Genomic DNA, 23,353 nt, shown 5'->3' on the forward strand with positions numbered 1-23,353 from the left:
CACCACTTGCCATCATAGGATTCAAACCTGGGTCCCCAGAGGATTACCCTGGGTCACTGGATTACTAATCCAGTGACAATACCACTGCGCCACTGTCTCCCACTGAGATTGTCATCTCTGGAACCTGACATCCAGTTTTTGATGTCTACGAAACAACATCAGCCTTCTCAGTAGCGAAGCTTCACGTTTCCACTGGGAGGCCTACTGCAGGTCAAGTGCTATGACAAGTGCAATGTATTTGTGAATGTGCATTATAAATCATAAGAAATAGCTGCATTTTTTTATACTCATTGACAAAAATAAGTTTGACTCACATCAGCCATACACCATATTAAAAAAAATGTTTAAAATGGCTGCATACATTGTGGTTTGAAAAAGCTTTTGATGACAATCTGGTGGTCTACATAAAGGAAAAGGTTGGGAACCAATACTCTGCACAGTCGAGGCCTATCTCCATAATCTCTCCTCATCAGACAATCATATGATCCCAGGAATCAATCTGAATTGCATTCCCTCTAAAGTAAGTATATCTGACATGGTATCCTCGAGCAATAAAGCCTGACAGCTTATTTGCCTTCCGAATTGCTTACTGCAACTGCATGTTAGCTTTCAGTGACTGAAGAACAAAATCACACAGGTCCCTATTGGCATTAACACTTATCAATCTTTCACCACTTAAATGCCCTGTGTTTCTGTTTTTCCTACCAAGATGGATGGCTTTACATTTTTTCCGTGATCTTCTATCTGCCACGTTCTTGCCCTAACACTAAGCCTCCCTAAATTAGCTTGAAGCCTCTTTGCATCTTCCTTACAAGATACATTCTCACTTAGTTTTGTGTCAGCAATTTGGAAATATTACATCCTCACATCCAAATCATTGATATGGATTTTGAAGAAGCTGGTGTCACAGGAGTGAAAAGTTTGGGTGCAATTGTAATGCTAAGGAAAGTCAGAGGTGAAGAGGAGCAGCAAGGTGAGAGGAGGAACTTAAAAATGAGGGTGTTTTGAACTTGACGTGTTGGGAATGAGGAACTAATTTCAGTCAGTGAAACAATTGATGGGTCATATTTCATTGGAGATAAGTAGCAGAACTTTGGTTGAGTTGACAGATGGGCTGCTGGCTTTCTTCTGTACCATAAATGTTGTACATTTCAAAGTTTACTGTGTGTGTATGTGTGTGTGTGTGTCTCTCTGTAACAGTATTTATTATTCTGGTAATGTACAAACGACGCTGGAATATTGGTTGCACTGTATAATTCCACAAGTAACAATGTGACATTGTCTGAATCTCCCCTCAGTCCAGGCAGAAAGTGTTCACTCACACTGTCAGTCTCATCTTTCTATTTTAAGACTTGAAAGACACTAATACTTGAGTCTGGAAGTCACAAAGATATAAATGAGGGTTTAAGTGCTGGTCAGCTGAGTAGAGGTGAAAGCAGGTGATGTCAGAGGTGAAACTTGGTGGTCTTTGTGATGGACAGCACATGGGGCTGGAATTTGAGCTTTGGGTGAAATGGGAAGTCAAAATTGTAACCAGTTTTACTCAGTGTGAAAACTCCAAAGAGATGTCTCTGTTGATCTTCTCTGTTCCATTGAAAATGAATGGAAAACCAATGGACCACATCTAATTTGAAACATTTCCTTATATCTTATCCACAGCGGTGACATTGTTCCTATAATGGGACATATGTAATTTCTCCAACTTAATCAGTGTCTTGAAAAATATGAATTTTGAATAAAAAGCTATTTTGCTTTCATGAAGTTTTGACAAAGTGATTATATGAACATTCAGTTTCATAATGCAGATTCTTGCTCAAGCAGCCAAAATTCTACAATTTGGCCGAGCCAGACCTGGGAACATTTGCTTAAAGCATCGTTACTGTTTTCAACTGAGGTACCTGTCTGGATCCAAAGCTTGGAGGATGAGGCTCGTCCAATTCCTGACAATTGGTGAACAGAATGGAATGAGAGTGGGAGTAGAAAAGGATGGAGGGAATGTTATTGATCTTAATTCATTTGACAGTTCCCTACCAAGAAATATGAAGGAGTTTCTGGAAAAGGGAGATACCGCCATGGAAGCTGCAAGAAGGTATTTTGTCTTTGTTCATTATTTTTTCATTATTAAAATTGTTTCACTGTCTATCACATTCAGTAACTGGCTGAAAAGTGTGAGATCCTCTTTAGACTGTAGTGTTTCTGTTAAATATTTTAAGAACGTTGGCTAAATTTCCATCCCAAGCTATCTATTTGGCTGACTAAGAACAGAAAATGCTGAAAATACTCGCCAGTTGAGGCAGCATGTGTGTGAAGAGAAACAGCAGTTGGATTTTCCAGCCCCTCCCACAGGTGGAATTTTTTTTCCCTGATGAAGTCAGTCAGTGGGGATTCAAATGGCTCGCCTCATCCATTGGGTGGGGCATTGCACATTGGGGCTGGAAAATCCCAATCACAATTTCTGATGCAGAGTTGTTCATTTGAAACATGAACTCTATTTCTTTCCACAGACGCTGCCTGACCTGCTGAGTATTTCCAGCATTTTCTTTTCATTTCAGTTTCTTAGCATCTGCATTATTTTGTTTTTTGCTGCTTGGAAACGTCAGATGGTAGTTTGTGAAGTGCTGTCAATCGGAATCATCTTATGTTTGTTGATGTTAAAATGGTGAGAAATCCTGATTTCGAATATAATTTTTAAGTTGAAGAGGAGAATAAAAATAAATGTTGTGTTTTCAGTTTTCAAGAAACATTTTGGTTGCACAAACTGATCTGAGTCTGTATGTCACATGGCAAAAAGAATATAGAGGCACTGGAGATGTTGGAAAAGAGATTTACAGTCTGATATCAGAAATACAATGTTGTGCCTATCAGGAAAGAATGGACAGGCTGTATTTCTTTTCTGTTGAAAGATTAAGAGGTTGACATAACTTAGATCTAACATAACTTATCGAAGGTTTTGATGGAATATACATGGACAATATTTCCACTTCTTGCGAACAGCAAAACTATAGGCCCTCGATGTAAGACAGGCATTAACAAGTCAAAGATTGGGGGAACAGCAAATTGTGCGGAGGGTGTGGAGAGTCTGCAGAAGGATCTAGATGGGCTGGGTGAATGGGCCAGGAAATGGCAAATGGAATTTAATGTTGGCAAGTGTGAGGTGGTCCACTTTGGTAGGAAGAATGGTAGGAAGGACTATTACTTACGTGGCGAAAAACTGCAGCAGGCGACGGTGCAGAGGGACCTCGGGCTCCTTGTGCATGAGTCGCAAAAACCCAGCTTGCAGGTGCAGCAGGTGGTCAGGAAGGCGAATGGGATGCTGGCCTTCATAGCGAGGGGGATTGAATATAAAAGTAGGGAGGTCTTGCTGCAGCTGTATAGGGCATTGGTGAGGCCGCAGCTGGAGTACTGTGTGCAGTTTTGGGCGCCGCACCTGCGCAAAGATATTTTGGCCTTGGAGGGAGTGCAGAGGAGGTTTACTAGGCTGATACCGGAGTTGAGGGGGTTGAGCTATGAGGAGAGGCTGAATAAACTGGGCTTGTACTCGTTAGAGTTTAGAAGAATGAGGGGAGATCTCATTGAGACGTATAAGATGATGAATGGGATGGATAGGATAGAGGTGGAGAGACTCTTCCCGCTCAAAAAAGACAGTAGGACTAGGGGGCACAGCCTCAAGATAAAAGGGGGGCGGTTTAGAACGGAGTTGAGAAGGAACTTCTTCACTCAAAGGGTGGTGAATCTCTGGAATTCTCTGCCCGTTGAAGCGGTGGAGGCTGCCTCGCTAAATATTTTTAAGACGCGGGTTGATGGGTTTTTGATAGGAGAGGGGATTAAGGGTTATGGGGAGAGGGCGGGAAAGTGGAACTGAGCAGCGACAGATCAGCCATGATCTTATTGAATGGCGGGGCAGGCTCGAAGGGCTAGATGGCCTACTCCTGCTCCTATTTCTTATGTTCTTATGTTAAATGGAGAACTAAGAAACATCATCTTTTTTCATAGAGTGGTAACAGTGTGGAACTTGCTCCCACAGGAAGCAGTTGAAGTGAATAGTACAATGCATTTAATAGGATTGTTGGGCTGAATGGCCTGTCTCTATACTGTATATTCCACATACCTTTGCATCTCAGTTAATGACCGGGAGAATTTAGAGCCAGGAGCTGTAGTTTGTACCGAATCCACGCTGTAACCGACCCGGATATAATTGCTGGAGGATTGTAGAGGAGGATGGTCAAACATTATAACTGTTTCAACCTGAGACAACTGAAGAGAAGTCAGGACTCTTTTTAATCTGGAAAACAGCAACAGATTGAGCCAGTGAGAAACAGAATGCTGAGAACAGAAAGCAATGATGCATAATTGATAAAGCCATCCAATTACTCTATTCGTGATGAACTGTTGTCCAAAGCTCGTAGATATAATCATACATTTTCAAATAGGTAGACCTTAAATTTAGCATTTTAGTCTTAAACAAAGAAACAGCAATTGCAAAATTGCAACACTAATTACTTCAATTCAGTCAAAGAACAAAGACAAGTACAGCACAAGAACAGGCCCTTCAGCCTTCCAAGTCTGTGCTGATCATAATACTCTAACTAAGTGAAAGAAAAAAATCTGCCCTTCGTCTGTATACCTCTATTTGCTATTCAAGTACCCATCCAGATGGCTCTTAAATGTTGCTAATGTGCCTCCTTCCACCACATTCTCTGGCAGCACGCTGCAGGCACCCAGCACTTTGTGTTAAAAATTTCCCCCGCACATCTCCCTTAAACTTTTCCTCTCTCACCTTTAACATGCTCCCTTGTAATTGACACTTCAACCCTTGTAAAAAGCCACTGACTATCCGTCCTGGCTATGCCTTTCGTGATTTTATAGACTTCTATCAGGTTTCCCCTCAGCCTCCATCTTTCCAGTGAAAACAATCTTAGTTTATTCAGCCTCTCTTCATTGCCAACATCCTTGAGACCAGGCAATATCCTAGTGAACCTTCTTTGCACTCTCTCCAAAGTTTCCACGTCCTTCTCGTAATGTGGTGATCAGAACTGCATGCAACACTCAATTTGAAGAACAGAAATACATTGCAAGTGTTTAAAAATAAGATGAAGAACAACAAACCCAATGCACTGCCTTTAGATATTTTATCATTGCCATTTTCTGGGACCTTACCTGGGAAAACAACGTTCCTGTAAGACTTGTCAGTTCACAAAACACTTTCTTGAATGAATAACACAGTTCTGTTGGTTCTAGGTAGAAGACATGGGATAAGGATCTGGCTTGTACTCAGGCAATGAAATGGGTGAGCTGTGTAGTTAGGTGGGTCCTCATAATTGACAGTCTCCCAGTTTTAAACAGTGGAAGGGATGGAGTGAAAGGGGAACTTAGATTTATTCAGAGATCATTCTCTGTGGCTGCAGTATACATGCTCGTTCATCCTCCCCCTGGCCCCCAACCAAATTCTTGGTAGCCCCACTGGCTCATGAGTAGATTTTCTACGAAAGTCATTTGAAAAGCCAAAAGCTCCTGGGCCAAAACAGGGTAGCCGCTGTTACTTGACCAAGTGACAGAGACTAGAACTGGGTTGGATTGATGTTATAGGAGTTGAGTAGACTATGTTCTATGGTCCCGGATATCAGTGTGTTGGGCTACGTGTCTGAATTTGGTTGGGAAAGTATAGTCAGCTTACAGTAATATTTTGGTCAATTCCAAAGTACGTTTGAAAGATGTCAGGAAACAATTATCATCACAATTGTGGAATTACAGATGTCCAAACAAGAGGGGGAGTGAAATTAATACGGAATAGAAAATAAAATGCAAATGGACAATGGAGATATTTCAAATTGATAATTTATTGTACAAAGCCAACAGAGGTCGGGCAACAGTTATGAAAAATATATGGATCAAATTCAAAAGAGTTGCTGCAAACTCAAATACTTGAAAAAAGTAGAAATTAGTTTTTGTATAGTTTTTCATCTATTTCTATTTTAATAATATGCATTGAATATAACTTGTCAAATACCAGGATGGCTGATCAGGCCCAGCATCTCTAACAAGTTTAAAATCCTGGAGGACATAAAGTTTTAATTGTGTCTCGCTTGAGCTGTAACTGACCTTAAAGTGTTTGAATTCACGCCCCAAGTGTTCAGTTCCCAGGTGCTAACATTTCGAATTTAATGAGAACAAAGTTCATGAGAAAATCAGTGCAAGTGGTTTGAGTAAAACTTACCTCTCTCATTTGTCAGTGCTTTTCGTTCTCATTATATCTTTGCTTGGTAGTACCTGAACAAAGCAATGTCACTCCTTCCATGAAAGAAACAAGTTGAGAATGTGAGGAGTATACCATCAGCAGGGTATGTTTGTAAATAGTGGTACCATGTAAACAAATGATACATTAAAACAGGTTATTGTAAATCTGTTGGTCAACGTGACCAGTAGCGTTAGTCCTTTTAATTTAAGTCACCATCCCAGGAATTTTTTTGTTGACAGAGCCCTGCATTGTGGAAAGCATGCCCTTCATCACTCAGATATTACACTTCTGTCACCTGTAACTAACCCAGACAAAGTGGTATGTGTTGGGATGAACTATATGGATCACTGCCTGGAGCAAAACGTGCCAATCCCCAAGGAACCAATTATATTCAGCAAATTTGGTAGTTCTATCGTGGGACCATGCAGTGACATCATTTACCCAGCAGAGAGCAATGTGAGTGTGTTTTTATTCTATAGTTGGTTGGTTGGGGGAGGTGCGGGTGTGTCGTGTGCGACAGTTGATCGAACATGATGAGAGGGAGGTTCACAGGAGGAAGAGGAGAGGACAAGGTCTTCTTCGATTGCTGTTGGAAAGGGTTAAAATATCACCTGTCAACACTTTAAAGCGAGTGGTAAAGTTTAAACTTGGTCCACTGAGATTACACTGTGTACGGGTCAATGATTACTTGTGGTCTGAGGTACATACACTTGAAGACAGCATTTCATTTACTCCAGATCCTTTGCTGAATTCTGGTGATCACCTAAAATGTACTTTCCCTTTCAGTTGCTGAGTAAGCTGAATTTGTGGCGGTTCAGCATTTATTTTACATGTATGCAGAAAAAAGTTTTGGGTTTTCAATTCCTCCTCATTTAGGCAGACATCACTGCAGATATGAGTTATTTGCCTATTACAATGTTCATCAACAATTGTTCTCATTTGTGTTTTAATCTCTTGTGCAGGAAGTGGACTGGGAAGTGGAGCTAGCGTTTGTCATTGGGAAGAAAGGGAAGCATATCAAGGTCTGTCCATGTTGACATCTATTCATTATTTTCCCAGGTTATAAGCTGGCAAGCAAACCAGAACTTAATACTGCCTGTAACAACCACTATCACAGACTCTCACCTTATCCAATTCTTCATTTAGCGTAACCAGAGGTACTGGAATCTGCCAAAACTCATTCTTAAGAACATAAGAAATAGGAGCAGGAGGAGGCCATCTAGCCCTTCGAGCCTGCCCTGCCATTCAACAAGATCATGGCTGATCTGAAGTCGGTCAGTTCCACTTTCCTGCTTTCTCCCCATAACCCTTAATTCCCTTGTCTATCAGAAAGCTATCTACCTGTGACTTAAATATATGCAGCGAGGTCGCCTCCACCACTTCAATGGGCAGAGAATTCCAGAGATTCACCACCCTTTGAGCCTAGTGAACCTTCTCTGCACTCCCTCCAAGGCCAATATATCCTTTCGCAAATGTGGCGACCAAAACTGCACACAGTACTCCAGTTGCGGCCTCACCAGTGCCCTGTACAGTTGCAGCAAGACCTCCCTGCTTTTATATTCTATCCCCCTCGCTCTGAAGGCCAACATTCCATTCGCCTTGTTGATCACCTGCTGCACCTGCAGACTGGGTTTTTACAATTCGTGCACAAGGACCCCCAGGTCCCTCTGCACCGTAGCATGCTGCAGCTTTTCGCCCTTTAAATAATAATCCCTCTGACTATTATTTGTACCAAAGTGGATAACCTCACACTTGCTAATGTTATACTCCATCTGCCAGGTCCTCGTCCACTCGCTCAGCCTATCCAGATCTCTCTGCAGACTTTCCGCGCCTTCCACACAATTTGCTTTTCCACTCATCTTTGTGTCATTAACAAATTTCGTTACCCTACACTCAGCTCCCTCCTCCAGATCGTCTAAGTAAATGGTGAACAGTTGAAGCCCCAGCACTGATCCCTGCGGCACTCCACTGGTCACCAACTGCCAACCAGAATAGCACCCATTGATTCCAACTCTGCTTCCTATTAGACAACCAATCCTCTATCCACGCTAACACCTTACCCCCAACTCCATGCACCCTAACCTTTTGCAGCAACCTTGTGTGAGGCACCTTATCAAACGCCTTCTGGAAATCTAAAAACACCACATCCACCGGTTCCCCTCTGTCTACCGCAATAGTCACATCCTCGTAGAAATCCAATATATTTGTCAAACTTCACAAATCCAAATAACTGAATCGAATTGAATAATTGAATCTAATGTTATATTTCTGAGAACTTACATGTATGGCTGATGAAGGTAAAGATCCAATGCATTACTGAAACGAATACAGCCCACAGAAGGAGGAGTTTAGAATTAAAATGCAGCACCTTGGTAATTACTTTGTACGCCTGTGGGACATCGATGTTTCAGATTTTCCCAAAGGCGAATTATTTGTAAAAATTACACTTTTTGTAAAGTAAATGCATGACCAACTAGTGTGTTTTTGGGTGAGAAAGGAATATGTCTCACCTGAGAAGTGGGAACTTCCTGCTCCTTTTGCCATGAAATCTTTCATGTCCTGAACCAGGAGATGCGGTTGCCAGTACAACATCTCATTTGAAGTCAATCAGCTGTTCTTCAATTCTACATTGGCAAGCATGTCACGTTATGCTCAATGTGGCTTGGATTTCTGAGCTTTCGACCACAAAGAAAGATTGGCATGAGGACTGCTTGCAGAAATTCCTACTGAGTAATACATTAAGTCAGGGCTGAGGTGTTTCCTAACTTAGGAAATGGTAGGTGCTGCACAGGACCTAAAAGACTGGGGAACAGTGGAGGCTCTCAAATAGCTGATTATGTTGGTGCAATTCCTGACGTGTCATTGATACATGTTTATGTTGAGTAACTAAGATCAACAGAAAAAGCTTCAGTGCAGAACAGGAGTAAAACAGACTTAAGTCATTGAGCCATTATGAGGTGCACCAAATCTGGATTCTAAAAAACTGAAGATTGTAGGAAGCAGTTCAGAGTTTTGAAACCTCCAGTCCTGGCCTGCTGGTCTTCCATTTTTCTTAGTCCAGTTCCTGGTCAGCATTGTACTCGCGTCCAATAGAATTAATTTGTTCAGGGATCACATGATGTTAGCGCAGAAGCAGCTCTGTTTTTGCAAGCTCTGGCACTACTCATCTTTTAATCCGAATTTTAACGTTTCCTCCTCCCCCCCAACCACTTGCCGGGGCTGAGGTTCAGGGCAATGATAAAGTGGAGTTGCAGAGGCTTCAGTGAAACTCTGGATGAATCCTGAATGTTGCTCAATGATCCTGTCATTGATTTAACTTTTTCAAACGCCATGGATCATTAAATTATCCTGCAGTTCAACAGTAATCCTCAACTTTGATCCCTTGAGATTACAATGCTGATTTTATGAATGTCAAGCACAGAGGTGTTTGTCACCTGTCATCGTGACACATTATGAAAATCAAGGCCATCTATTTTGTTTTTTTGACAAGAGAGGCCGTAGTTTAATTGCTTGTGGGTCTCCTTCTTCCAGTGGGGTGTATACTGAGTCAGTTGACATCAAAGTTGTGCAATATTTATCTGGTTTGTTTTTTCATCTCGGTGCTGTAATCCTTGCATTTACAGAGTGTATAACTTTAGTACCCTTTTTCCTATGTGAATAGCACCACAGCAGGGTGGCAGGTGGGTGGTTTGGTGTAGAGATGGTTAGTAAGGCCTGAACTCCTCTTTTGGGTGAGGTAAATTCTCCCATTAGGTGCATTTTTCTTTTTTATTTTTGTTGTCTTGAGATTAGGTAATCTTTGTTTCCTGAGAAAGGCAGATCGTGTATCTTGGAGAAGACGGAGCTTTTTTTTTGTTGTTGGGTATCTCAGGTGTTGTCAGAGTGGGGGAATTATGTTGTAATGCACGCCAAGGCATAGCTAACTTACCCTTGGATGTCTAGCTTTGCGCGGTTGATCCTCTATTTTAGTTTCTGCAGCTACTGGCAGTGATTGTTTGATTGCTCGAGTCTTGGAAGAGATGGTGAACATATCCGGTTATTGGAGTTTCTCTGATGGCGGGGGGAACTGGGTTGAATCTTACTGATGCCCAAATGACACTTTTGGGGTAGCTAGAGAAAAGGTTAGTTTGCTTTTTCCAATATATAGGAGTGATGAGAGTATTCTTTGCTTGTTGGCCCTTATTTTAGAATGTTGTTGATCAGGTTAGGACAGCAGTGGAGGATATGTTGGATGGGAGAGTAGATTGTCTTCCCCAAAGTTGATCCCTTCTGGGGGCTTCTGGACTGTCATCTCTCAAGACTTGATTACCCTGGAGGAATCAGGTTGATTGCGGGGCCGTAGTGCGCATCTGGAAGTCTCAGTTCGGCAGTTTTAGAGTCTGTCTTTGGTTGGGGATTGGGCTGGTTGGATCATAGGTTGCATCCTTGGAGTGGTCTTGTATGAATACTTCCAGTTTGTTGTCGTCTAGATTTGGGCTCCCCTTGGGGGCAGTATCCTGTTGCTTCTGAGGTTGTGCTGTTCTCTTCTTGGTATCCTTCCTGCAAAAGTGTATGTGGAAAACTACATCTGGCATCACTGGATAATCCTGATCCTCCTCACTCTCTGGGGCTTTCCTTGTTTATCTGGGTGGGTGGTATTAATATAGACTCTGATTTATTATTGTTGATTCTGGAGAATTTGCCTTGTTTTGTTGGGAGGAGGAGAGTCTCATCTCCCCAAGATACTTTGTTGATGGATGTCTTGTCAACTCCTCCGTAGTGTTTCCTTGGTGGAAAATGATTTCAGTTCCCCAGGAATAGGGAGCCTGATCAGTACACCAGCTATGGCGGGAGAGGAGAGAGGATTATAATATTGCGAGATGAGGCACACAAATCCTTGGCTTACTGGTTCCTGTGTATGAGAACGTGTACTGACATGCCACATACCATACTGAAGGTGTATCCTGAGGATCCTCTTTTTCTGTGTTATCCTTTGATTCCTTAGAGGTCCAGGGATGTTCAGTCACGTCTCAATTTTTTGTATGTTATCCCACAAGGGATCTCATTATGTAGTTTTGTCTCTGTTATTCTGTGGAGGACGGTGTGCACAATCACATGCTCATGATTGCATCCTGAGATCCCCCACTCGTCTTTCTTTATCCAGATGAGGGGAGATGAAAATTACGATAATTGATAATTGGAATCATTTGAATGAATATTTACTGGTATTTTCTGGACACTGATGTGGAATAATGGTCATTGTACTGTACTCAATTGTATAGATGTTGGGGATTTGTTGAATTTTGACAATTCTAGAATGGAAAACATCTATTAAAAATATTCTGAAAAATGATTTAATCTCTTCACATTTCCAAGTCCAGCAGCATACCGTTCTCTGCTCTGCATTCCTCATTGGCAGATTGGGCAGATGTTCTAAACATTGATTGGGTGTCAAGAGAAATAACACCAGAGCAAAAGCAAACCAGCTCGAAATCGTACTTTCGAGATACAGCCCCCTTTTTCTTATCCATTCATGGGATCTCAGTGTCACTAGCATCGAGTCAGCATTTGTTGCACAATCCTAATTCACGTTGAAATGGTAGCATGAGCCACCTTGTCGAACAGCTGCAGTCTATCTGTAGCTCTACTGCTTTTAGGAATGGAAAATTCACAGTGAATCAGACTAACTTGGGTCAGATTTCAGAACTCACCAAAATTTAACATCATAAATGGTAGGAAACTTTGATGAATAGATGTGTGCATTGACAACTACATGAAAGTAAGGTCAAGATGGGAATAAAAATCTCAATATCTTGACATTTATCATCATCGCCTCGGTTTTCAATATTTCAAAATTCTATTGTGAGGTCCTACGTGACCAGTTGGCACCTGAGGATGTTCAGACACTGAATACTGCGAATTGAATATTGGGCTGCCAATAAATATGTCATACCCTTCTCATAGAAAGAAGAAGCAATGGACTATGTGGCTGGATTCACCATCGCAAATGATGTCAGTGCGCGTGACTGGCAGATGAAGCGAAATGGCAAGCAGTGGCTCTTGGGTAAAACGTTTGATACATTCTGTCCTTTGGGACCAGCTCTCGTCACCAGAGATGCTCTCTCAGGTACTCAAAGAGTATTGCATCTGTAACGATACAGAGTGACCATGGAATAAAAATTGAATTGTTTGGCTTTTCATCCCGATGTTCACTTACCCACGTGGACACTCAGTCCCAAAATATCTTGATTTTAAAATTCTCATTCTTGTTTTCAAACTCCTATGTAGTTCATTTTACATATCTCATAATTTCCTCCTCCTCCCCAACAACTCTTCAACTTCTGTGCATTCCTCCTTCTCTGCTTTTAATTTTTGTCGTCAGAATTATCAGTTAGCCACCAATTCTCTATTATTTTATTTTGAATTGATTTTTAAAATATGTATTAGGGCCTCGGATATATTCTCCCCAGTTTCTTTGGATCTGGTTGGATGCAATCCATCCAGACCCATCATTATCCAATTTATCGACTCTCTCTCTTTTGATTTTTGATGTCCTCATGAATTTTCAGATCTTTTCAAATGTCATGTCAACTCTCAGGAAACAGAGGCAGCTTTAAATATTTATACTTGTGGGCATTACAAATAAGGCATAGCTTGAATTGAGTTCAATATTTGAAAAGCTTACTAACTTTAGTTTGGTTTCAGATGCCTGTCTGGTAATGCAATTTTATGACCTGAAAGCCAACAGGTTTTAAAGGAAAATGAGATTTTTGCTCAACAACCAGGGGCCACCCAAGGTCAGAAAACCTTTTGGGTTTATTTCTTAAACTGGACTCAGGAGAAGCTGGACAGAACCAGGAAGCTGGTGGGGGAGTGGGGGAGGGGGGGGGGGCTACTTTCCAAAAGAACAAAGAAAAGTCGAGAAACCAGGGAGTTGGGGACAAAACAATGTTGGGAAGACAGTTCAATTAAAGGAACAAAGAACAACAAGTTGAACAAGGACCTGTTGGATGATCCTCATCCAACAGGTCCTGCTGCTCTGAGTTAAAGCATCAAATTTGAAGTGAGAAGCCAGACATGAGAAGTATGTCAAAAGTTTGGTGACATTTTAATACTGCTTGTGAAACAGCAATATTTTGTCAGAATGGCTGAGTACCTGCGAAATTGTGTGAAACTTTCACACAATTGTGGCAATCCAAGGGAGTGAGGCACTGAAAAGAGAAATTGAAACTGGACCCTTGGTGAAGGCATCCGAGAAAAATTATTGTTTGGGAGAAGATTCAAGGCGTGATTTTTTGAGACTCGTGTCTGGAAACTCTCATGTGGAAGTTAAAAGTTTCAGTCAGACCAGTTGGTTCACAGTGTGACAAGTATCTCAGGGGTGGCGGTGGGGTTATGAGAAATCCACAAACCTTGTTTGGGTAGCACCTGCCACTTGATTTCAGAATGTGCTGCATTTGACTTACTGAGAACAGTAAAAGATATATTTTCTTGCTTGTGTTATCCTTCAAAGTCTGTGTACATGAGTGTAATGGAGTGAAGGAGGAGTGCATTATAGTTAATCTTTTCTTGTTGAATAAATTTTTTTTTGTTAAAAGTTAATTGGCAGTCTTGCAACTCTCTACATCTGCACCTTTTTAGAAAGGAAAAGTTACGGTCTGTTGAGCTAATGTTCCACATGGGGACCTGTCTGTCTAGTGGTGACATGAGCTGGGGTTGAAACACCACATTGTGTTCAAATTGTTGCATAGTCTCATCCTCCCAACCTTTGTCATCTCTTCCAATTCTACAATCTTCTGAGATCTGTGTATTTCGACAATTCTAGTGCCTTAGTGCATCCTCAATTTCCTTCACCCCATCCTGGGATCTTGTCTACAAATGTCTGGAGCCGAAGCTCTGGTTTACTTGCCCAAATCTCTGCTTTTCCACCTTTCTCTTCCTTTTAGACTTAAAATATATTTTTTCAAACAAATCATGTGTCACTTGAATTTAATTTTCCCCATGTGCCTCCATGTCAAATTTTGTCCAGTTATGCTCCAATGAAATATTTATCTATTTTTATGATTTTTAAGGTGTTAATAAATGCATGTTGATGTTAGCCTCCCTGGCATAACTTAAGGTAAAGTAACTGTCCAACATTTTTGAAGTTTTACTACAATTACATATGAATTTATCTTGTGCATCCCTTGGTGGGTTTAGTCCATCTTAATTTTCCCTTGATTTATGCATATAATATATTTTACAAGTCTTTTGATATATTCTGATAATTCCATGTTGCGATTTCTCTTTGCCTCACATATTCTTTTATTAACTCCTTTCTGAAGCTCTTAACATTCCCTTTTGGATGTCATCTCCTTTACTCCTTAACTGCATTCTCATCTTTTCATAATTAGCTTTCTTTGTATTACTTTGGCCTTTCCAAAACATCTGAAGCCTAATTGCAATTGTCAAGACGCTCCCCTCTGCTCACTTCTCTGGTCCAGCTCATTTCCATCACCAGATTGTAGTGACTGCATTCTTGTTGCTCAGTAAAAGATGTGTTCTGTAAATATTGTAAAATCTTTGTATCCTCCACATTTCCTCCTTGACTTCCATTCCATTATAAGTTGGTCAGTAGTTTACCACCATCAATCCATTCTTGGTACTAATGTCATTGGATTCCATTTAATCATTTTTTTTGTGTTTTCATTCCAATTCAATCAAATCAAGTTCAATTCAGAGTCTCAATAAGTTGAGACATTCCCGATCCAAGCTGACAAGACAGGGCTCTCACCTCCTGTCTTCGGCTTGATCCACATGATCTAAGCTGATTGGAGTGAGCATAGCTCCTCCTCCAAGACTTGATCTCATGTGCATCTTAGCCAAAAGGACAAGATACCACTTTTAAAAATTTCTTCAAATAAGCTAAAATGTCACCTAATGACTTCAACCAAGCACAGCATGTTGATACTACACTCAATCTTAGCCAAAAGGCTGAGAAGAAGATACTACACTTGATCTTAGCCAAAAGGTTTATGCATGGTTAAAGACAGACCACAACAACTTGGACTGCACCTGATCTGTGCATTGTTTTCTCCAACATTTACTCATTCTCAGCTGAAAAAAAGTGATCTTTCATCTTTCATTGATTGTGTAGCTCAGCCAAACACTTTATGTTACAGACCCTCACAACCTGGGGATTCGTTGCCGGGTTAATACAGAAGTGATGCAGGACAGCAATACCAATCAGCTAATATTTAAAACAGACGCACTTGTCGCTTGGGTATCACAGTAAGTGTGATTATATAATGTCCCTATTTGCTACTGCGAATTGCATTGGAATTAATTTGAAATATTTGGCCCTCAGAAATGTCATTGGATTAAAACAACTGCATTGCTTCTGCAAACATTTTACAGCACTTTACAAGGTGAAACAAAGTAGCCATCCAACAGGAAAAAATAATTTAGGGAAGAAACTAATGTTGCACTTGGGGAGAAGCTTTGAGGTGACTTTTCAAAGGTGACAGTGAGGGGTCATGCTGAGGTGATTTTGGGAGACAGAGAAACCAAAGGAATAGAACACAGGCCCTATAACTGTGTCTTACAGCTCCAGTTATTCTCAACTGTGAAACAGAATTGTATAGGATGAGTAATATACCAGGATTATGACTAACATACCATGAAAATCAACATCCAAATAAAACATAAATATAACAAAGAACAAAGAAAAATACAGCACAGGAACCGGCCCTTCAGCCCTCCACGTCTGCACCGACCACGCTGCCCGACTTAACTAAAACCCCCTACCCTTCCGGGGACCATATCTCTCGACTCCCATCTTATTCATGTACTTGTACTCGTACTTGTCAAGACACCCCTAAAAAGTCACTCCCTTACTCCTCTACTACCTCCCCCGGCAACGAGTTCTAGGCACCAGCTGCTCTCTGTGTAAAAAATCTCCCTCATACATCTTCCTTAAATCTTGCCCCTTGCACCTTAAACCTATGCCCCCTCGTAATAGATTTTTCTACCCTGGGAAAAAGCTTCTGACTATCCACTCTGTCCATGCCTCTCATAATCTTGTAGACTTCTATCAGATCTCCCCTCAAACTCCTTCGTTCCAGTGAGAACAAGCCGAGTTTCTACAACGTTATTACGAGTTATTACGAGAGAGGAAGTGCTAGGGCTTTTAGGTAGCGTAAGGACGGATAAAGCTCCGGGGCCTGATGGTATTTATCCCAGGCTGCTTAGGGAGGCGAAAGATGAAATTGCTGGGCCTCTGGCGCACATCTTTGTCTCTTCTTTGGACACAGGTGAGGTCCCAGAAGACTGGAGGGTAGCAAATGTGGTCCCGTTGTTCAAAAAAGGTAGTAGGGATAACCCTGGGAATTATAGGCCAGTGAGTTTGACGTCGGTGGTAGGGAAGTTAATGGAAAAAATACTTAGGGGTAGGATGTATGAGCATTTGGAGCGTTGCGATCTGATTAGGGATACGCAACATGGCTTTGTTAGAGGGAGGTCTTGCCTTACGAATCTGGTGGAATTCTTTGAGGAGGTGACAAAAACGGTTGACGATGGGAGAGCCGTTGATGTCATCTATATGGATTTCAGTAAGGCGTTTGACAAAGTCCCTCACGGTAGGCTGGTAGAAAAGGTTAAGGCGCATGGGATACGAGGCCAGGTAGTTAAGTGGATTGAGAACTGGTTGGGAAATAGGAGACAGAGGGTAGTTGTGAAGGGTACCTTGTCGGGCTGGAGGCCAGTGACCAGTGGTGTGCCGCAGGGCTCGGTACTGGGACCTCTCCTCTTTGTAGTCTACATAAATGACTTAGAAGAGGGAGTAGGTGGTGTGATCAGCAAGTTTGCTGATGACACCAAGATGGCAGGGTTGGCGGGTACAGAACTGGATTGTCAGGTGATACAACAGGATATAGATAGGTTGGTGCAGTGGGCAGATAGGTGGCAGATGGCATTTAATCCTGACAAATGCGAGGTGATGCATTTTGGAAGGAATAATGCAGAGAGGAGTTATGTGATAAAAGGTAGGCCGATTAGGAGTATAGATGTACAGAGAGACCTGGGAGTGCAGGTCCACAAATCCATGAAGGTTGTGTCACAAGTGGAGAACGTTGTTAGGAAGGCTTATGGGATGTTAGCCTTTATAGGAAGGGGCTTAGAGTATAAAAGCTGCCGTCTAATGCTTCAGTTATACAGAACGTTGGTTAGACCGCATTTGGAGTACTGCGTCCAGTTCTGGTCACCTTATTACCGGAAGGACGTGGAGTCTCTGGAAAGGGTGCAGAGGAGGTTTACCAGGATGTTGCCTGGCATGGGGGGACTGGGTTACGAGGAGAGACTGAAGAGACTGGGGCTATTCTCCTTGGAAAGAAGGAGATTGAGAGGGGACATGATAGAGGTATATAAGATACTGAAGGGAATAGATAGAGTTAATAGTGAGAGACTGCTCCCTAGACTGGGTACGAACACAAGAGGTCATCAATTAAGGGTGAGGGGGGGGAGGTATAATTTGGAGGTAAGAGGAAGGTTCTTTACACAGAGAGTTGTGGGGGTCTGGAATGCGCTACCGAGTAGGGTGGTGGAGGCAGGCACGTTGGACTCGTTTAAGATGCAGTTAGATAGGCATATGAGTGAAACGGGAATGGAGGGATATGGTAGGGGCTATTAAATAGGGTAAACCTCGGGAGACACCGGAAGGGCAGGCTGTATAACTAATATGTTTTGTCTTTATTCCACAGGTGGAGGTCCACCTCGTGTCAAGCGAGGGGCATGCACACGGCGGGTTGTGCGTGGGCTGCTCTTGGAAGTCCAGGAGTGGCCTAGTACTTCATGTCAGTGTGTGTGCTTGATCCTGGACCGATAGACGGGCTCCACAACAGCTCAGTGACTAGCACTGCTAGCTGTGCAGATACATGGATTTGGGCCTGTGTCTGTGGGAGTTTGCGCATTCTCCCTGTGGTTGCGTGGGTTTCCTCCGGGCGCTCCGGTTTCCTCCCACACCCCAAAGATGTGCTCTTAGGCTAATTGGTTTCCACCAAATTGACACTATTTCCTCCCTGAATCTGACTGAGTAGGGTCCCATTCGTAGACATGCAGGGTAGAATAGGTGTAGGGCGATGCGGCGGCGCGGGCTCGTTGGGCCGAAGGGCCTGTTTCCCGTGCTGGGTTGTTCTTTGTTCTTTGTTCTTTTAACCTCTCCTCCTCCCCCTAATGCCCTCCATACCAGGCAACATCCTGGTAAATCTTTTCTGTACCCTCTCCAAACCCTCTACATCCTTCTGGTAGTGTGGCAACCAGAATTGAACACGAGATTCCACGTGCAGCCTAACTGATGTGCTATAAAGCTGCAACATGACTTGCCAATTTTTAAACTCAATATCCCAGCCGATGAAGACAAGCATGCCATATGCCTTCTTGACTACCTTCTCCACCTGCATTGCCACTTTGTGACCTGTGTACTGGTATGAGCTGTGTGCTGGTATACACCCAGATCCATTTGCCTATCAATACTCTTAAGGGTTCTGCCATTTACTGTCTATTTCCTATCTGCATTAGACCTTCCAAAATGCATTACCTCACATTTGTCCGGATTAAACTCCATCTGCCATCTCTCTGTCCAAGTCTCCAACTGATCTCTATCTTGCTGTATCCTCTGATGGTCCTCATAGCTATCTGCAAATCCACCAACCTTTGTGTCATCTGCAAACTTACGAATCAATCCAGTTACATTTTCCTCCAAGTCATTTACACAGATTACAAACAGCAAAGGTCCCAGCACTGATCCCTGAGGAACAGCACTTGTCACAGCCCTACATTCCACTGCTACCCTCTGTCTTTGACCAAGCCAGTTTTGTCTCTACCTTGCCAGATCACCTCTGATCCCATATGGCATCAACATTTAAACAGCTGCTTACCTGGATAGGTATTTGATGCAATACTTTCTTCCTCAGTCTTATGCCTGACAAGATCATGGTTCTCCTATACTGCTTTTCATAGCAAGAGCAATGGGGGCAAGTTATCCAGCTCTGCCCTTCTTGTGTATGATGTGGGTATGCCGGCGTTGGACTGGCGTAAACACAGTAAAAAGTCTGACAACACCAGGTTTTAGTCCAACCTATTTATTTGATAATATACTCACAAGCTTTCGGGTTAGCCCCTTCGTCAGGTGAATGGAGAGTTCTGGCCTCAGACAGAGCATATAAAGCACAGACAGTTTAGAGATTACTGATTAGAATGCGAATCCTTACACCTAACCTGCTGTTCAAGACCTGAAGTGGCTGATAATGTGAGTGGAAGGAGCACTGATCACAGTTTAAAGAGATGTGTATTGTCTCCAGACAGTACAGTAAGTGAGGTTTTGCAAACCCGCGGCCTTCACGACACACGACAGCGCAGAGTCGCTGAACAGAGACTGATAGCCAAGTTCCGCACACATGAGGACGGTCTCAACAGGGTTCATGTCACACTATCTGTAACCCCCGTGACTTGCCTGGGTTTGCAAAACCTCACTTACTGTACTGTCTGGAGACAATACACATCTCTTTAAACTGTGATCAGGTCTTGAACAGCAGGTTAGGTGTAAGGATTCGCATTCTAATCAGTAATCTCTAAACTGTCTGTGCTTTATATGCTCTGTCTGAGGCCAGAACTCTCCATTCACCTGACGAAGGGGCTAACCCGAAAGCTTGTGAGTATATTATCAAATAAATAGGTTGGACTAAAACCTGGTGTTGTCAGACTTCTTGTGTATGGGCATGTTTCAGAAAGCAGCAGGCCTGTCTTGTGGCAAAGAAAAAGAAAAACATAAATGTTCGAGAAGGTCGATGAGGAGGAACATTGAGTTAGCAGTGATGATCATGGAATCAAGATCAGTCAGAAATTTTGTGAAAAGATTGGGAGAGAGCGAGAAAGTCAGAGGCAACGAGACAGAGCAAAAGGAAAATATTGCCTATTCCATAAAGCAATAGTTTGAAGTTTATTAAAAACATCTGTGCAAAAGACTAACCAGTGAGACCAGATAAAGACACATTAAATCTGTGACTCGCACATGATAATTGCCTGGAACTACCTGCAACATTATTTGTAAAGGTAGCATAAAATACATTGTGACTGGTGGTCTTTGCTCACCATGCACAGCGTGCAGTAAAGTAGCTTTTGTATATTTCAAATTATGCAGAGTTACCACCCTCTACCTCATCCAACCATAAACAGCCTGCTGCAGTGCATGACTGCCAATTCATCAGCCAAGAGCCTGCTCATGTTCCAGCTATCTGCCAACTGCCAATTCAGTTGGCATTTGCAGGCAAAAGGGACATGATTATGATATCTGGGAGCTCCAAGTGCTCTTAACCAAGACAAGCAGAATAAATACGAGCAGCATAGACCATATGGTCTCTTCCACCACACAACATGATCATAACTGATCTGATCATGGCCTCAACTCCACTTTGATGCCTGTCTTCCATAACCCTCAACTCTTTTGCAGATCAAAAATCGATCTCACTCAGCCTTGAATACATTTTGTGACAAAAGTTCCCTGGAGTAAAGAATTCAAAAGATTGAGAGAAGAAATTACTCCTCATCTGAGTAATTTCTTCTCTCAATCTTTTGAATGCTTTCTGAAACATACCCAGATACAACGACGGCAGAGCTGGGTCACTTGCCCCATTGCTTTTGCTGTGAAAAGCAGTAAAGGGAAACCACGATCTTGTTAGGCATAAGACTGAGAAAGAAAGTACAGCATCAGATACAGTCTTAAATGGGAGATACTTTATTTTGAAACTATGCCCTTCATTTCTAGATTTTCTCATGAGGGAAAATATTAAATATCTAAATAAAATCACCTCTCATGCTTCTAAATTCCAGTGAATTATCAGCTGCACCTACTCAACCATTCCGCAAAAGACTACCCTCATCCCTCGTGAACTGTCTCTGCACTGCTTTTCGTACATGATGTTGCGTTCCTGCTACCAGGGTAGAGGATGTTGAGGAACAGGTGAATCCTTGGTCGCTGCACTTGCGCAAGGATATTTTGGCCTTGGAAGGAGTGCACAGGAGGTTCACTAGGCTGATACCAGAGATGAGGGGGTTGAACTATGAAGAGAGGCTGAATAGACTGGGTTTGTACTCGTCGGAGTTTAGAAGGATGAGGGGGAATCTTATAGAGACGTATAAGATAATGAAGGGGATGGATAGGGTAGAGGTAGAGATTCTTCCTGCTCAGAAAGGACAGCAGGACTAGAGGGCACAGCCTCAAGATAAGGGGGGTGCAGTTGAGGAGTTGAGGAGGAACTTCTTCACTCAAAGGGTGGTGAATCTCTGGAATTCTCTGACCATTGAAGTGGTGGCTACCTCGCTAAATATATTTAAGACACGGGTAGTTAGGTTTTTGGTAGGCAAGGGAATTAAGGGTTATGGGGAGAAAGCGGGAAAGTGGAACTGAGCCACTTCAGATCAGCCACGATCTTATTGAATGGCAGGGCAGGATTGAAGGGCCAGATGGCCTACTCCTGCTCCTATTTCTTATGTTCTTATATGAAGAACATTCTGCTGGAGGAAGGAAAACAGCCAGAAGACATAAGAACATAAGAAATAGGAGGAGTCGGCCATCTAGCCCTTCGAGCCTGCCCCGCCATTCAATAAGATCATGGCTGATCTATCGTGGCTCAGTTCCACATTCCCGCCCTCTCCCCATAACCCTTAATCCCCTCGCTTATCAAAAACCCATCAACCCGCGTCTTAAAAATATTTAGCGAGGCAGCCTCCACCACTTCAACGGGCAGAGAATTCCAGAGATTCACCACCCTTTGAGTGAAGAAGTTCCTCCTCAACTCCGTTCTAAACCACCCCCCCTTTATCTTGAGGCTGTGCCCCCTAGTCCTTTCTGAGCCGGAAGAGTCTCTCCACCTCTATCCTATCCATCCCATTCATCATCTTATACGTCTCAATGAGATCTCCCCTCATTCTTCTAAACTCTAACAAGTACAAGCCTAGTTTATTCAGCCTCTCCTCATAGCTCAACCCCCTCAACTCCAGTATCAGCCTAGTAACCCTCCTCTGCACTCCCTCCAAGGCCAAAATATCCTTGCGTAAGTGTGACGACCAAAACTGCACACAGTACTCCAGCTGCGGCCTCACCAATGCCCTATACAGCTGCAGCAAGACCTCCCTACTTTTATATTCAATCCCCCTCGCTATGAAGGCCAGCATCCCATTTGCCTTCCTGACCACCTGCAGGCTGGGTTTTTGCAACTCATGCACAAGGACCCCGAGGTCCCTCTGCACCGTCGCCTGCTGCAGTTTTTCACCACGTAAGTAATAGTCCTTCCTACCATTATTCCTACCAAAGTGGACCACCTCGCACTTGCCAACATTAAATTCCATTTGCCAGTTCCTGGCCCATTCGCCCAGCCTATCTAGATCCTTCTGCAGACTCTCCACACCCTCCGCGCAATTTGCCGTTCCACCAATCTTGCTGTCATCAGCAAATTTCGACACCATACACTCGGTTCCCTCCTCCAGATCATCTATATAAATGGTAAATAGCTGAGGCCCCAGCACCGACCCCTGGGGCACTCCACTAGTCACCAACCGCCAATCCGAATAGCGCCCATTCACCCCCACTCTCTGCCTCCTATTTGACAACCAATCCTCTATCCACGCTAACACCCTACCCCAACTCCATGCCCCCTTACCTTCTGCAATAACCTCTTGTGAGGCACCTTGTCAAACGCCTTCTGAAAATCAAGAAAGACCACATCCACCGGCTCTCCTCTATCCACCGCCCTAGACACATCCATGTTGATGTCCATGTCCATCCTAGACATGATCCATGTTGGAAGTAATTTGGAATGGTTAAGAGCTTATATATGGCCTTTGGGTAAAGGCAGCAACAGTTTGAGGAGAGCTATCTGTAAACATAAAATTAAACTGAAAAATGATTCCCTAACTTCATCCCCAACTGACAATAAAAAGGAACAATGCAGCAAAGAGTTAACGGAAGCAAATTTTAGTATTGCTAGGAATAGTCTATCAAATAAACTATGTAGCTGGCATGAAAAATTATTTGGTATAAACGACTTTGATTTTGCATCAGCATAACAAAAAAAGTGGAAAAACATGAAGAAACAATTTGTAGAATTT

At 42.7% G+C, this 23,353-nt stretch overlaps 2 protein-coding genes across 8 annotated transcripts in view; one reads left to right on the top strand and one right to left on the bottom strand.

Annotated features, from left to right (window-relative positions):
• The window catches only part of LOC145361191 (putative aminopeptidase W07G4.4), a 69,852-nt gene extending 63,544 nt beyond the window's left edge, over window positions 1-6,308 (bottom strand). The window contains exons 1-2 of one of the 2 annotated variants that reach the window (XM_080216826.1): window positions 6,215-6,308; window positions 4,109-4,282 (exon numbers count right to left, since the gene is read on the bottom strand). In XM_080216826.1, coding sequence (XP_080072952.1) covers window positions 4,109-4,230 — 122 coding nt within the window. In that variant the 5' untranslated portion in view covers window positions 4,231-4,282; window positions 6,215-6,308. Of the gene's footprint in view, window positions 1-4,108; window positions 4,285-6,214 lie in introns of those variants that run through there. The other variant, XM_080216825.1, reaches the window with a different exon arrangement.
• Window positions 1-23,353, top strand: part of fahd2a (fumarylacetoacetate hydrolase domain containing 2A) — a 39,636-nt gene that overhangs the window by 10,536 nt on the left and 5,747 nt on the right. Inside the window, exons 2-6 of one of the 6 annotated variants that reach the window (XM_080216832.1) lie at window positions 1,793-2,089; window positions 6,475-6,691; window positions 7,198-7,257; window positions 12,179-12,278; window positions 12,920-13,045. In XM_080216832.1, coding sequence (XP_080072958.1) covers window positions 1,800-2,089; window positions 6,475-6,691; window positions 7,198-7,257; window positions 12,179-12,278; window positions 12,920-12,969 — 717 coding nt within the window. In that variant the 5' untranslated portion in view covers window positions 1,793-1,799 and the 3' untranslated portion in view covers window positions 12,970-13,045. Of the gene's footprint in view, window positions 1-1,792; window positions 2,090-6,474; window positions 6,692-7,197; window positions 7,258-12,178; window positions 12,342-12,919; window positions 13,046-15,375; window positions 15,485-23,353 lie in introns of those variants that run through there. The other 5 variants (XM_080216829.1, XM_080216828.1, XM_080216830.1 and 2 more) reach the window with 5 other exon arrangements.

Source organism: Carcharhinus amblyrhynchos, chromosome 34 (genome assembly GCF_965287045.1).
Source record: "Carcharhinus amblyrhynchos chromosome 34, sCarAmb.v2.hapA, whole genome shotgun sequence".
In the NCBI taxonomy this organism is placed as follows: Eukaryota; Metazoa; Chordata; class Chondrichthyes; order Carcharhiniformes; family Carcharhinidae; genus Carcharhinus; species Carcharhinus amblyrhynchos.